The sequence below is a fragment of the Heptranchias perlo genome, chromosome 2 (genome assembly GCF_035084215.1).
Source record: "Heptranchias perlo isolate sHepPer1 chromosome 2, sHepPer1.hap1, whole genome shotgun sequence".
Classification (NCBI taxonomy): domain Eukaryota; kingdom Metazoa; phylum Chordata; class Chondrichthyes; order Hexanchiformes; family Hexanchidae; genus Heptranchias; species Heptranchias perlo.
This window is the reverse complement of record NC_090326.1, coordinates 78,851,888-78,866,225: the sequence shown is the minus strand read 5'-3', so window position 1 is coordinate 78,866,225 and position 14,338 is coordinate 78,851,888. Positions and strand designations below refer to the sequence as shown.

The 14,338-nt window shown below is 42.2% G+C and overlaps 1 protein-coding gene and 1 pseudogene across 1 annotated transcript in view; one reads left to right on the top strand and one right to left on the bottom strand.

Annotated features, from left to right (window-relative positions):
- Positions 1 to 743: 743 nt before the first annotated feature.
- The window catches only part of gpnmb (glycoprotein (transmembrane) nmb), a 33,253-nt gene continuing 19,658 nt past the window's right edge, over positions 744 to 14,338 (top strand). The window contains exons 1-3 of the mRNA XM_068003505.1: positions 744 to 873; positions 7,832 to 7,984; positions 9,918 to 10,061. Of these exons, the coding sequence (XP_067859606.1) occupies positions 798 to 873; positions 7,832 to 7,984; positions 9,918 to 10,061 (373 nt within the window). The 5' untranslated portion in view covers positions 744 to 797. The remainder of the gene's footprint in view (positions 874 to 7,831; positions 7,985 to 9,917; positions 10,062 to 14,338) is intronic.
- On the bottom strand, positions 13,904 to 14,279 carry LOC137340765 (histone H2B-like; annotated as a pseudogene).

Here is a 14,338-nt window from a genome sequence, read left to right as displayed (position 1 = left end):
AGTAATATGTAGGAGCTCCAAACCAAACCTTTTCACAGGACTCCGGCAAGGCAAACTATCTGCAGTGCAATTTTGAAATGAACTTACCCCACAAGCCATTTATCCACAGTTGGTTTTAGAAAGATCGTTTTCAGTGACACCGCTCATAATTCATGTGGACAAATATTCCCGGGTTGTCTTTGAATTTGTCAAAACCTATTTATGAACTATAAATGATCAAGCTTTCACAAGTCATTTTTCTCTTATAATGCCAAACATTCCCCTCCAACACACCTCAAAAAACTATTAGCCAGATGTTTTTTCATTTCTTTCTTTTAATCTGTTTTCCCAAACACAATGAAAAATAAATTCTCAATCTTTAATAATGTATTTATGTATTCCCATTTATGAACATTCCCTTAGGCTTTGGGAATACCCTGCGCTACTGAGCATGATTCTCAGTCCTGGTGCAGTGTGGCAATCTCCACTTTCTGCCTTGTTTCCGTGCCCCTGGTGCGCCAGTTGTGTTTTTCCTAAAGTCATAAGCCGATTGATGCAGATCACCCGGGAATGACTCAGAGCCATGAGATTCATGATTTTGAAGGGGAGCGGGTCTTCAGTTATTAATGGCCAATCAAGTGGCTTTTATCAGACCAATCGCATGATGAGTCCACGAAATGAGGAAGGACTCAGTGAGCTGTGGGTTTATACTAGGAGTGTAATTGCAGTCTTACAGTCAGTTTCTGTAGTGAGCAACAGTCAGTATCTCTGCTCGGTGTGTGTAGTAAAAGTGTTAACCCCTGGGGTCCCAAGTCACCATGAGGAGCTTCTCCTTCTTAGCTCTGTTTGGAACTGTCTTCCTGGTCACAGTCCTTGAAACAGCTGCTCACAGACGTAAGTTGTTTTATTTATTAACTTGCCAGGACCTAATTCAAAGTTTTTCTAGTCTTCTGTTGTTGAAAGGGTTTATATAAAAATGTATATAGTGTATTTCAAACTGAATTAACCCAACAAGGTAATGTGTGGGTTTGGTTTTTGGGATGCAGCCACACTGTCATTTTCAGGTTGATCTGAAGTGGTGTTGGTTGGGAGTCAATGCAAAAGTGGCAGCAAAGCTCAGATGTCAGGTTCTGATCTGATTGAACGCACTCAAGCCAAAGAGTGTGAGATAGGTGAAAGACAGAAAGAAAGAAAGAATTTATATAGTACCTTTCATGACCTTGTTACAGCCAATTAAGTACTTTTGCTGTTATAATGTAGTTATAATTAATGGAGAGGGTTGATGAGGGTAGTGCGGTTGATGTTGTGTATATCGACTTTCAAAAGGCATTTGTTAAAGTACCATATAATAGACTTGTTAGCAAAATTAAAGCCCACGGAATTAAAAGGACAGTGGCAGCATGGATACAAAATTGGCTAAGGGACAGAAAGCAGACAGTAGTGCTGAACGGTTGTTTTTCAGATTGGCGGGAAGTATACAGTGGTGTTCCCCAGGGGTCAGTATTAGGACCACTGCTCTTTTTGATATATATTAATGACCCGGACTTGGGTATAAAGGGTATAATTTCAAAGTTTGCAGATGACACGAAACTCGGAAATGTAGTAAACAATGTGGGGGATAGTAACAGACTTCAGGAGGACATAGACAGACTGGTGAAATGGGCAGACACATGCAAAATGAAATTTATCAGAGAAGTGTGAAGGATATATTTTGGTAGTAAGAACGAGGAGAGGCAATATAAAGTAAATGGTACAATTTTAAAGGGGGTGCAGGAACAGAGAGACCTGCTGGTGTATGTACACAAATCTTTGAAGGTGGGAGGACAAGTTGAGAAGGCTGTTAAAAAAGCAGATGGGATCCTGAGCTTTATTAATACAGGCATAGAGTACAAAAGCAAGGAAGTAATGTTATTTTTTTATTTGTTCATGGGATGTGGGCGTCGCTGGCAAGGCCGGCATTTATTGCCCATCCCTAATTGCCCTTGAGAAGGTGGTGGTGAGCCGCCTTCTTGAACCGCTGCAGTCTGTGTGTTAGGAAGGGAGTTCCAGGATTTTGACCCAGTGACGATGAAGGAACGGCGATATATTTCCAAGTTGGGATGGTGTGTGACTTGGCGGGGAACGTGCAGGTGGTGTTGTTCCCATGTACCTGCTGCTCTTGTCCTTCTAGGTGGTAGAGGTTTGGGAGGTTTCGAAGAAGCCTTGGCGAGTTGCTGCAGTGCATCCTGTGGATGGTACACACTGCAGCCACTGTGCGCCGGTGGTGAAGGGAGTGAATGTTTAGGGTGGTGGATGGGGTGCCAATCAAGCGGGCTGCTTTGTCCTGGATGGTGTCGAGCTTCTTGAGTGTTGTTGGAGCTGCACTCATCCAGGCAAGTGGAGAGTATTCCATCACACTCCTGACTTGTGCCTTGTAGATGGTGGAAAGGCTTTGGGGAGTCAGGAGGTGAGTCACTCGCCACAGAATACCCAGCCTCTGACCTGCTCTTGTAGCCACAGTATTTATATAGCTGGTCCAGTTAAGTTTCTGGTCAATGGTGACCCCCAGGATGTTTATGGTGGGGGATTCGGCGATGGTAATGCTGTTGAATGTCAAGGGGAGGTGGTTAGGCTCTCTCTTGTTGGAGATGGTCATTGCCTGGCACTTGTCTGGCACGAATGTTACTTGGAAGTAATGTTAAACCTTTATAAAACACTGGTTAGGTCTCAGTTCGAATATTGCGTTCAATTCTGGACACCACACTTCAGGAAGGATGTCAAGACCTTAGGGAGGGTGCAAAAGAGATTTACTAGAATGGTGCCAGGGATGAGGGACTTCAGTTTTGTGGAGAGACTGGAGAAGCTGGGTTTGTTATCCTTAGATCCAAGAAGGTTAAGGGGAGATTTGATAGAGGTGTTCAAAATCATTTACAATTTTGATAGAGCAAATAAGGAGAAACTGTTTCCAGTGGCAGAAGGGTCGGTAACCAGAGGACACAGATTTAAGGTGATCGGCAAAAGTGCCAAAGGCGACATGAGGAAACATTTTTTTACGTAGCGAGTTGTTATGATCTGGAATGCACTGCCTGAAAGGGTGGTGGAAGCGGATTCAATAGTAACTTTCAAAAAGGAACTAGATAAATATTTGAAGGGAAAAAGTTTACAGGGCTATGGGGAAAGAGCAGGGGAATGGGACTAAATGGATAGCTCTTTCAAAGAGCCGGAACAGGCACGGTGGGCCAAATGGCCTCCTCCTGTGCTGTACCTACTATGATTCTATGTAGGAAATGTGGCAGCCAATTTGCACAGAGCAAGGCCCCACAAACAGCAATATGATAATGACAAGATAATCTGTTTTAGTGATGTTGATTGAGGGATAAATATTGGCCAGGACAACGCAGAGAATTGCCCTGCTCTTCTTTAAAATAGTGCCATGGGTTCTTTTGCATCCATTGAGAAGGCAGTCAGACCCTCAGTTTGATGTCTCATCTAAAAGATGGTATCTCTGACAGTGCAGCACTCCCTCAGTGTCAACCTAGATCATGTGCTCAAGTCTCTGGAGTGAGATGACTCCAGTCCAGTGCCAAGCTACATTTTAAAAGTGCATGGCTGTCTATTGGACTTCCTAAAAACCTAAAACTTGATATAGAATCTTTTTAATATCAGTGCAGACAGAATCTCCAACTGCTATTCCCTAACATTATTATCTCCTGTGCAGCAGAGCTCTGCACATGTATCAGAACATATGCACAAAATGGTATTGTCGTGGCACCTTGATACCAGTCAGTACAAAGGATGTGCCAACTTTGCCTCACAGCCACAGATAGAGCTCTCAGCTCAGTAGCTGTAGTATAACTGCAGCCTTAATATTCCAACATTGATCAGTAGCAGTCTTAACATCAATGGCTGTTCACCGCAGGTTTGGACTAGTATCGGAAGGGGTGCGGTGGATCTTTATCGTTTATCTCCTGCCTTTTTGTAATCCCCTGATTGTTCTTTCCTATCGGAGCTTGCATTGGGGTAAGTTTTTAACTATCCTTCAGGACCTTTGGAGTGTCAGTGCAAAAAGCTGGTGTAGGCTGGGGCCCAAGGAGGTCACTTCCAAGAAAACGGCTTGTTTTGCTTTGCGTCAGAAACAGTGCAACTTGCTGGTGCAATGCCCAATTTTTACTTTATTTTTTTTCTAAAGTCAGTAGGTACAATGCCATTTTCAAAAACTGAGACAAGCTGATGGGGCAATTAAAAGAGACTGGCCTGAGCCAGAGGCTGGTGAGTCGTATTGTGTGCCGGTGTTTGAGTGTAAATTTACAGAGCACTGCCTCCTGCCACTCCACAGTGATAAAAGTCAACGACTAACCTTAGCTGCCAATTTGCTCTGCTGCAGACTGCATGGGTTGTAGTAGTATAATGACTACATCAAATTCAGGAACTTCAGAACTGAGTTAGACCATGGCTTTTAGTAACTTATAAAAAAAATTTGGCACTACACAACTACATCTGCAGTTCTAAACATTATGTTTAAAGTTTTTTATAATTTGTTCATGTTGCAGTGCCACTGTTAATATCCTGTGGATGTTCAGTCATCTGACAGTCACATGAATACGATTAAGACATTTTTCTCTCTCTTGGCTGAACAGTATCTGATGATCTTTAACTCAATCTTCTTAAAAAGTTCATAGTTATTTATAGTTACTCAGAGGGCACACTTTAAATGAATATTTTTCCTCTTTATCACAATACTGGCAGTAGCATCTTTATCTCTGTTCCTCTCACCCATGCAGATTAATGCTTTTGTTTTCAATATGGGTACATTGACGAATCAGGATGAATAAAGTGGGGGGTGGGAGGCAGGGAGGAGAGACAAAGCATGATTGGCATGAAGGTTTGACTTCAGTAATATTTGCTTAGATGTGAGAGCTGGATAAAGAGAATGGGGTCAATTTTCACTTCTACTGCCTGAGGTTAACAGAGCGATAACGGCCTCAAAATGGAGTGGGTAGCCTTACCGTCCCGTTAACACTGATGAAGAGCCAGTGACATTTTGAAAGGGGCCTTCTTCTGGGTGCCTGGAGTGCCCGCCTTTTCAGGTGGTAAACCCCTTTTAATATGCAAATCGGTGTCCTACGACGCCGAATGCCATTTTAATCTGACCAGTATCATTGGCGATGAAGCTGAAGAGCCCAACCAAGATAAGTTTGGAATTATTTCTGTGGGGCCTGGAGGAGCAGAAGTGCTCTTCCAGGCTCCACAAAAATAGCCTGGGCCGCTGCCACAGCGGAACTCCCACTCTTTGTGATCGCGCCCCGCTCTGCGCTTAACTTGCTGGCAGCCAGTATGACCCGAAATTTTTAGGCCTCAATCCGGCGAGCTGCATCAACCTTTTATCAGGCTCATTTGGCACCCCGCAGCTCATCGGCCCAAAGTTAATGGTGCCTCAGAATTGCGGCTGCCTCTTCACAGTGGGTTCACCCAAAAGTCAAAATTGAGCATAGTTCACATTATGGGGTTTTATACCATGCCCGATTTTGGCCAGTCTAATATTTGGAAAGGGGAAATCCACATCTTCAATGTATGCTTGAAAAGCAAAAAAATATAAGCAGGATTTAGCAACTCAGTCCAATTCTAACCTATCACATATATGCTAGTCTATTTTCTGGTTTTCTTCCTCATCTACCTAACTGGTGTAAGTTAAGTAATTAAAGCCAAATTGTTTGCAACTTGGTTGGTGAAAAGGACACTAAAATCAGCCTCAGTGCCTGGACTAAGAGGGGGAACAAAATCAGTCAGAGTTTCTGCTCCTGATTGTATTCAGTGACTCCAATTAGAAAGTCTGCATGTGTGGATACTGGATGAAGATGGAATTGAGTGGAATTGAGTTATGGTATCTCTTCACAGTGGAATATCTATTGACATTCAATGACATCCAATGATGATACAAAGCTAGGTGGGAAAATAAGCTGTGAGGAGAACACAAAGAGTCTGGAAAGGGATATAGACAGGCTAAGTGAGTGGGCAAGAAGGTGGCAGATGGAGTATAATGTGGGGAAATGTAAGGTTATTCGCTTTGGTAAGAAAAATAGAAAAACAATATTTTTTAAATAGTGAGAAACTATTAAATGTTGGTATTCAGAGAGACTCGTACAAGAAACACAAAAAGTTAGTATGCAGGTACAATAAGCAATTAGGAAAGCAAATGGCATGTGGGCCTTTATTGCAAGGGGGTTGAAGTACAAGAGTAAGGAAGTCTTACTACAATTGTACAGGGCATTAGTGAGACCTCACCTGGAGTACTGATTACAGTTTTGGTGCCCTTATCTAAGGAAGGATATACTTGTCTTAGAGGCGGTGCAACGAAGATTCACTAGATTGATTCCTGGGAGGAAAGGGTTGTCCTATGAAAAGAGGTTGAATAGAATGGGCCTATACTCTCTAAAGTTTAAAAGAATGAGAGGTGATCTCATTTAAACGTATAAGATTATGAGGGGGCTTGACAAGGTAGATGCTGAGAGATTGTTTCCCATGGCTAGAGAGTCTAGAACTAGGGGGCATAGTCTCAGGATAAGGGGTCAGCCATTCAAGACTGAGATGAGGAGGAATTACTTCACACAGAGGGTTGTGAATCTTTGGAATTCTCTACCCAAGAGGGCTGTGGATGCTGAGTCATTGAATATATTCAAGGCTGAGATGGATAGATTTTTGGACTCTAAGGGAATCAAGGGATATGGAGATCGGGCAGGAAAGTGGAGTTGAGGTCCAAGATCAGCCATGATCTTTTGAATGGTGGAGCAGGCTCGAGGGGCCATATGGTCTACTCCTGCTCCTGCTTCTAATGTTCTTATGTTTCTTATGTTTAGACTCACATATGAAGAAAGGTGGCTTATGGGATGTACCAGAGGGTCAGTGGTGCCCATGGAACCAGTCACAACATGAGTCCCCCTATTAGGAGAGTAAACAACAACAACTTGCATTTATATAGCGCCTTTAATATAGTAAAGTGTCCCAAGCCGCTTCACAGGAGCATTCTCAAATAAAATTTGACACCAAACCACATAAGGAGATATTGGGACAGATGTCCCAAAGCTTGGTCAAAGAGGTAGATTTTAAGAAGTATCTTAAAGGAGAAGAGACAGGAAGAGAGGCAGAGGGGTTTAGGGAGCAAATTCCAGAGCTTAGGGCCTAGGCAGCTGAAGGCACGGCCACCAATGGTGGAGCAAAGAAAATTGGGGATGCGCAATAGGGCAGAATTGGAGGAGCGCAGAGATCTTGGAGGGTTGTAGGGCTGGAGGAGGTTACAGTGATAGGGAAGGGCAAGGCCATGGAGGGATTTGAAAAGAAGGATGAGAATTTTAAAACTGAGTTGTTGCCGGACCGGGAGCCAATGTAGGTCAGCGAGCACAGGGTGAACGGGACTTGGTGCGAGTCAGGATATGGGCAGAAGAGTTTTGGATGATCTCAAATTTACGAAGGGTGCAAGATAGGAGGGCGGCCAGGAGAGTATTGGAATAGTCGAGTGCAGAGGTAACAAAGGCATGGATGAGATTTTCAGCAGCAGGTAAGCTGAGGTAGGAGCGGAGATGGGAGATGTTACAGAGGTGGAAGTAGGCAGTCTTGGTGATGGTAAAGGAGAAATATTGGCGGAGGAGGGAAAAAAATGAACTTTATTTAAGTCATATGCAGTAACGAGAAAATCCTTATGCAGATATTAAGATGGAGGAACATTCATATATATTTCACATAGCTGAAATCTCTAACTACATCTGTATCACAAATACTTTACAATGGCCTGACAGTTGTTTAACTTTATTCACTTGTCAACTGAAGACAAACTTGTATATAATCCTCAAAGTTGACTAACTGACTTTCTTTTTGTCAGGTTTCCGAGATGTGTTAACCCGTGGCAACAAATTATCATCCTCATGGCATTCTGGTCATCTCACTGGCTGGCACCCTGACACTAATGTCTGGAATGACCAACTTTATCCCTATTGGAAGAGGAACGATGTCCGATGGAAAAACTGTTGGAAAGGTAAGCACATGAACTGGAAATTTCTATCTAACTTTTTGTACTGCAGACCTTACTTCTGTTCAAGAGCTCTTTCCCACGTGGTCTTTGAACTCCACTTAGTTAAAAAGGACTAACGCCTTCCATGTCAGATTTGGGTGGCTGGAAATCTTCTGCTGAATGAGTGTTGACTAATCACATCCCAGAATCTCCCTGATTCAACAACTTATGGTGAGAGGCTGCAGGGATGGTGCTGGAAATGAGTGCTGTTGTGAAGTTAGATATTGAGGCTTGTGTTGGAAGTAATTAGTGCTCCATACTGCACTTTACCTGGAAGCTTCGTGCCACACTGTGATTCTCCATCTCAAATATAAGAACAAGTTCTCTATTATTCAGGAACAAATAAAAATGTAAAAATGTGAAAATCTAACTTGAATTAGCATTACAGCAGATATTCTCTAACAGATGAGAATGCAGGTTAAAAGATGATTTGAAACATTGACACTTGTATGTTAAAGTGACAAATATTAAGTTCTAATTTTGAATGTCTTAAACTTCATAGGCAATTCCACAAAAGAACTTTTTTGTGCAATGATCAGAAGTAACTTGCAAAATGGAAATGACAGGCCTGTAGTATGCATTGCGACCAGCAAATTGCAAATTAAATGGTTTATATAAGAAATTGATCAAAATGAATCAAAACCATTGAATTTGTTTGAAGATTTTACTTCTTACGCTGCAAGATGCAGGGTATATGTGTCTTTATGGTCAATGAAAGCATGACAAGTGAACAAAGCTAAACAGTTTAGAAATAACTAAGTATAATAACAAATGGGTTTAAACCATAAATGAATCATAATCAAATAAGGTATAATTTCACTAAAAGTATGCGAGCGCTGTATATCTTTTTGGGTCCAGAATTGATGCTGCACAGTCAGCGAAGCCCCAACCAGGAGGCCTGAGGCCTGCTTGATAATGGGCCTTGGACCTAATTTTAATAATTTAAGCGAACTACATGTCGCACCTCTGCAGGCACTTCACCCATTTCAGCAGATGAATTTTGGGCCATTTGCCTTGCCAGCAGCAACCCTCAGGTAAGTACTTGGTGGGGGTGGGGGGGGGGAGGACAGTGGGAAGGGGCCAATCGCGGCCGCCATTGGTCAACAGGAATGCTGTGGAGCTGGAAGGAGCACCCCTGCGCCTTCTGGCTCCACATGAATTTATATTAAAAAAATTAAAACTTTACTTTTTGGTTGTGGCCGGTTCTTAGGCTGCCTCCATACCAGGAAAACCCGAGCGGAGCAGGCCTGAGGCAGCCCAATTTCTCAGAGAGTTTGTAAAACAGGTATTAACGCTATCCCCTCATCCCCCATTAGGAAATGCAAGGCCACCTGATAATCGTCCAAGGTCAAAATGGCGTTGGACATTTTTCAGGCATCCTTGGGGTGTTGGACATTTTGCTCCATTTTCCACAACGATGACTAATTTCTTCCCCAAGCTCTTAGATTCACAAAAGTAGCATCAATATCCTAAAATATTTGTCTTTATTCTTCAAATACAAGAATAATTACATTGGTCTATTAATCCTCCTGGTTTTAACGAGATCCGATGAATTGCATCTTCTGACTTACAGTCCCAATCCCTTAATTTTGCAATTCTATTTATTTTTGAACAGGGTATGGGTAGTGTTCCTCATGCTATAAAGCAGAATAATTTATTGTTCTATATGTTCATAGTTAATTCTAAAATGTTTTAGTTTTCCTTGGGAAGCTATGTGGGAAGTTTTCCTCTGTTCACTATTGATAGTGATTTCAAAAAAAGATTCTTCATACTCGTGTTTACAGTTTCACTACCTGATTATTTTGTAGCCCGAACCAAATCTGTCTGAGTGAATATTATATTGACTACCAAAATGTGTCTGTTTTCTCCATTTCAATCCAGCTATTTTCTCTTTCAGGAGGAAAAGTCGTGGCCCATTTGAGTAATGATGGACCTACCCTGGTTAGAGCAAATGTAACCTTTAATGTGGTGCTTAAATTACCTAAATGTCAAAAGGAGGATGATAATGGTGACATCATTTATGATTTAAACTGCAAAAATGGTAAATTTTACATGTGCAGACACAGTGTATATACTATGTAGAATAAAACTAAAGTGACCAATTTCAGTGGCTTCAATCACATTGCACAATCTATTTGGGCTATTATGCCTAATTCAAGAAGGGTGTCATGAAAGCTATTGGCCTGGAAATTGGGGCATGCCCATGGGGATCGCAGGGTGCTATCCCTGTGCCTAAATAGTGAGGCCCAAGGCGACCTTGATATTAGGCCTTGTGCCTCATTTCCATGGAGCTGGTGACCTGCAAAGATTAAGAGACAGTTCACCCGATGATTGGTGGCTTGGGGTTGGGGGGACCGGTGGTTGGGGGAGAATTGCAAGTTGGTGGAGGGGATCAGTGGCTGGGGGGATGGGGGATCGGGGGTGGTGGCATCAGCCTGCGTTCTTTAAATATAGGGTAGGGAGGAACACTCCTGCTCCTTCCGGCTTCACATTCAGGTAAGTATATTTTTAAAACTTACCTTGTTGGCTGTGGCCTGTAGGCCTCACTCTTTGTTTCCTGTCTGTCAGACAACTTTCTATGAATGAGGTTACGTTTCCTCTTATACCATACACCTGAATTATTGTAATCAGCTTCTTGTGAGACACAGGACACACATTATCAGATGCTTTCTGAAAATCCATAGAAATGACATCTATTGCATTCTTTTTGACTATAGATTTAGGCACTTATTCAAAAAAAACCTTTCAAATTTGCCAAACGAGTCTTGCCTTAAACAAATTCATGCTGGCTGTCTATAATTATTCCATGCATTTCTAAATGCTTACTAATTTGACCTCAAGTTATGGATTCTAAGAATTTGCCTACAGCTGAAGTTTGATTAATTTGTCCACACGTACCAATTTATCCTTCTCTCCATTTCTGAATGGAGGTATTACATTAGCTGCTCTCCAGTCCCATCGCACAAATTAATTTTCTGCGGAGGATTGAAAAATTGTGGTCAGATCCTCTGCTCGCTCCTTGCTGACTTCCTTCAGAAGCCTTGGGCGCAGGCCATCAGGGCCTGTTGATTTATCCACTTTGAGTTCTAACAATCTTGGACCAGCATCACATTGACTCAGAAAACAGTCCTGAACACACTGGCCCAGAATTTCCTCGGTGATGCTCCCACTGTGCTGCCGTAACTTTGCCGAAAGTATGGCAGAAATCCGTTCACGTGCAGAAAGGCAAAGTTACGGGGCAGAGTGGGAAGCAGCTCCGAGGAAATTCCTGACCATTGTTTTAAAAGGAAAACCTTACATTTGTCACCATAGACATTTTCCCTATTTTTGGTTAATTAAAATTTCCTACAACTATGACAATAATGTTAATACATGCCTTTCTAATATGTCTACAAATCTCATCCTCAATTTCCTTTCCACCATTTGGTGGTCTGTAATATATTCTCAGTAATATAACCAATCCCTTGCTAATCCCAGCTGAATTCAAAGGCATTCTGTTTGGACCACTTCTCTTTATAGATCCTCATGCTCTGGTGCTCTCATTAAGGGGTGCATTCCCTTGGGACTTCTCCTAATCCACTGCTGTAACTTCAGTTGATGTTCGACAGAGACTCAGTTTACATGTGTAAATGGGGTTTCTGCCACAGTTACAGCATTAGAGCAGGAGAAGCCCTGAAAAAATTCACTCCTGTTGTCTCTGATTAGTACCGCCAACCCTCCTCTCTTCTTTCTTTATTCCCATCCCTCCTTAAAGTATTATACTCAAATTTTGGTTTGGATTCTCTTGGTTTGGCAATTTTTCCTTTTATTGCGTTCCCAAATCCTGATTTTTTTTCCCCCTTTCTTTTGTTTTTTTTTTGGTCCTGTGCAGTCCTCTGTTCTTAAGGACATTGGAATGTATCAAGGGTGGGAGCTGTGTGGTTTAGTTAAGTGATTCATCATGGGTAACCATTGTCTCCTGGACCTTGCTTGCTTGACTTAGCGAGCCAAGAAGAAATTTGTGATTTTCCTGAAATTGGCCACAATCTTTTTCTGCCTAATTTATTTGTTTTCCCCAGGATTTAGCATTACTAGTGAATGGGGGTGTGGGGGTGGGGTGGGGGTGCATGAGGCAACATTCTGTTCATATGTAAATAATCATTATTCATGCATCAGCCTGGATAAAGTGCATTGGCAAGAGTTTTCTGTAATCTGAAGTATCTGATTGTCAATTGTGAATTTATTGTTACACTTAGATGACAAACCCATTTGTCTGGAAATCTGTGAATTCAGAGGATCTTCACAAACAAAAATGCATATACCTGTAATATATGGTATAATTCCTGTTGACTTCCATGCTTGCATAGTTCACAATTTTGTATAATACATTGTTAATTATACACATGAATGTAATAATTGTTTAAGTCTGTCTGAAAACCTGATGTCAAAAGAATTAAGTAGTTAAAAGCTAAATTTTCAAACTACTGCTGAGTTCTTCTGAAATTTGGTGATTCTCTTTGAATTTCCTACTTGAGGGAGGTGGCACAATACTGTTACAGGAAGTTTTACAAAACTGATTGAATTAGCCATGTCAGTAACTTAGGCTTTGCCTTTCAAAAGTAGAGACTTTTTTTCCAGCCAAAAACGGTAATTCACTCATTATGCACTTTCTTCATCATTTGCTTATTTTGTATTGTACTTTCATTTGCTGAAATTTTTGTTCCTTATCTCTATTTAATTGTCAATAAATGTATAGGATGTTTCAATTTGTTAGATTTAATATCTGAAATTCCAAAGTGAGTGTTTGGGAGCGTCCAGTAAACAGATTACTGCAAACAGGGCAGATCCTAGAGCAGATTATTAAAATGATATAGTTTCCTGATCATAGGAGACAAGGTCCACCGACAGGAATCACTATAAAATCAACCCTACTAGTAACAATGCCTATTACGACTATCTTCTGATGTTACACAATTTACAAAGTTGTGAACACTCAATGTGACCAGTTTGTTCATTGGAGGCTAATTCAACAGCAAGATTATCCAACAATAGTTTTCCCAGTCAGAAAGAGATCTTAAATGCCTCAATCTTAAAGGAGCTTTCTTTCAACTGCACATCTGGTAATCAGCTAGGTGACGGGATCATTAAACAGTGACCCTGATACTCTGGCTAAGCAATGCACTGCCCAAATGCCCGCATGCAGCAAGACCTGGACAACATCCAGGCTTGGGCTGATAAGTGGCAAGTAACATTCGCGCCAGACAAGTGCCAGGTAATGACCATCTCCAACAAGAGAGAGTCTAACCACCTCCCCTTGACATTCAAAGGCATTACCATCGCCGAATCCCCCCACCATCAACATCTTGGGGGTCACCACTGACCAGAAACTTAACTGGACCAGCTATAAGAGCAGGTCAGAGGCTGGGTATTCTGCGGCGAGTGACTCGCCTCCTGACTCTTCACAGCCTTTCCACCATCTACAAGGCACAAGTCAGGAGTGTGATGGAATACTCCCCACTTGCCTGGATGAGTGCAGCTTCAACAACAGGCATAGGTTGTCCCATGAGGACCCATTGATCAGGACACCTTGAGAAAGCTCCTTGAGTTTATGACAACAACTGCCATAGTTCTTTTCAGGCAAATTGCTGATTTTTTGTAGTGGCTTGCCATTCAGTTCTAATGCCTATGGCAGCATGATTCCATGAATGAGGGTTGCTGTCGGCAATTGTGGCAGCTCCTATTTTGGCAAATAAGATCTTAGTCACACCTGAAACTGGAAGATCCAATTGATCCTTCAGAAGTAAGACAGCTTCATCCAGAGGCATATCCACCTTCTCTGAAAGATGAAAATGAGCCTGCAGTAAGGTAAGCAACGGTATGTGTTTTTCAGTACATCGTGGAATTTTACTTGGAGCTGGTGTACTTGGACACCGCTTTTGTCCCTTCCGACACGGCGTACTTGGCCAACTCCCCAGGCAGCAGCAGGTGCACGGCGATCTGGATCTCCCGGGAGATGATGGCACAGCGTTTGTTGTAAATGGGCCAGGCGGGAAGCCTCACCCGCGATGTTCTCGAAAATATTGTTCACAAAAGAATTCATGATGCTGATGGCCTTGGAGGAGCTGCCGGTGTCCGGGTGAACCTGCTTCATCACTTTGTAGATGTAAATTTAGTAACTCTCCTTCCTCGACCTTTTCTGCTTCTTGCCGCCCTTTGCTGATGCTTTATTCAGGGTTTTCTTGGCGCCATTCTTGGCAGCTGGTTTCTTCTCCTCGGGCATTTTCAAACTCAATTTCACACACAGGAGCAGGAAACATGGTACAATTTTTCAGGTCATCT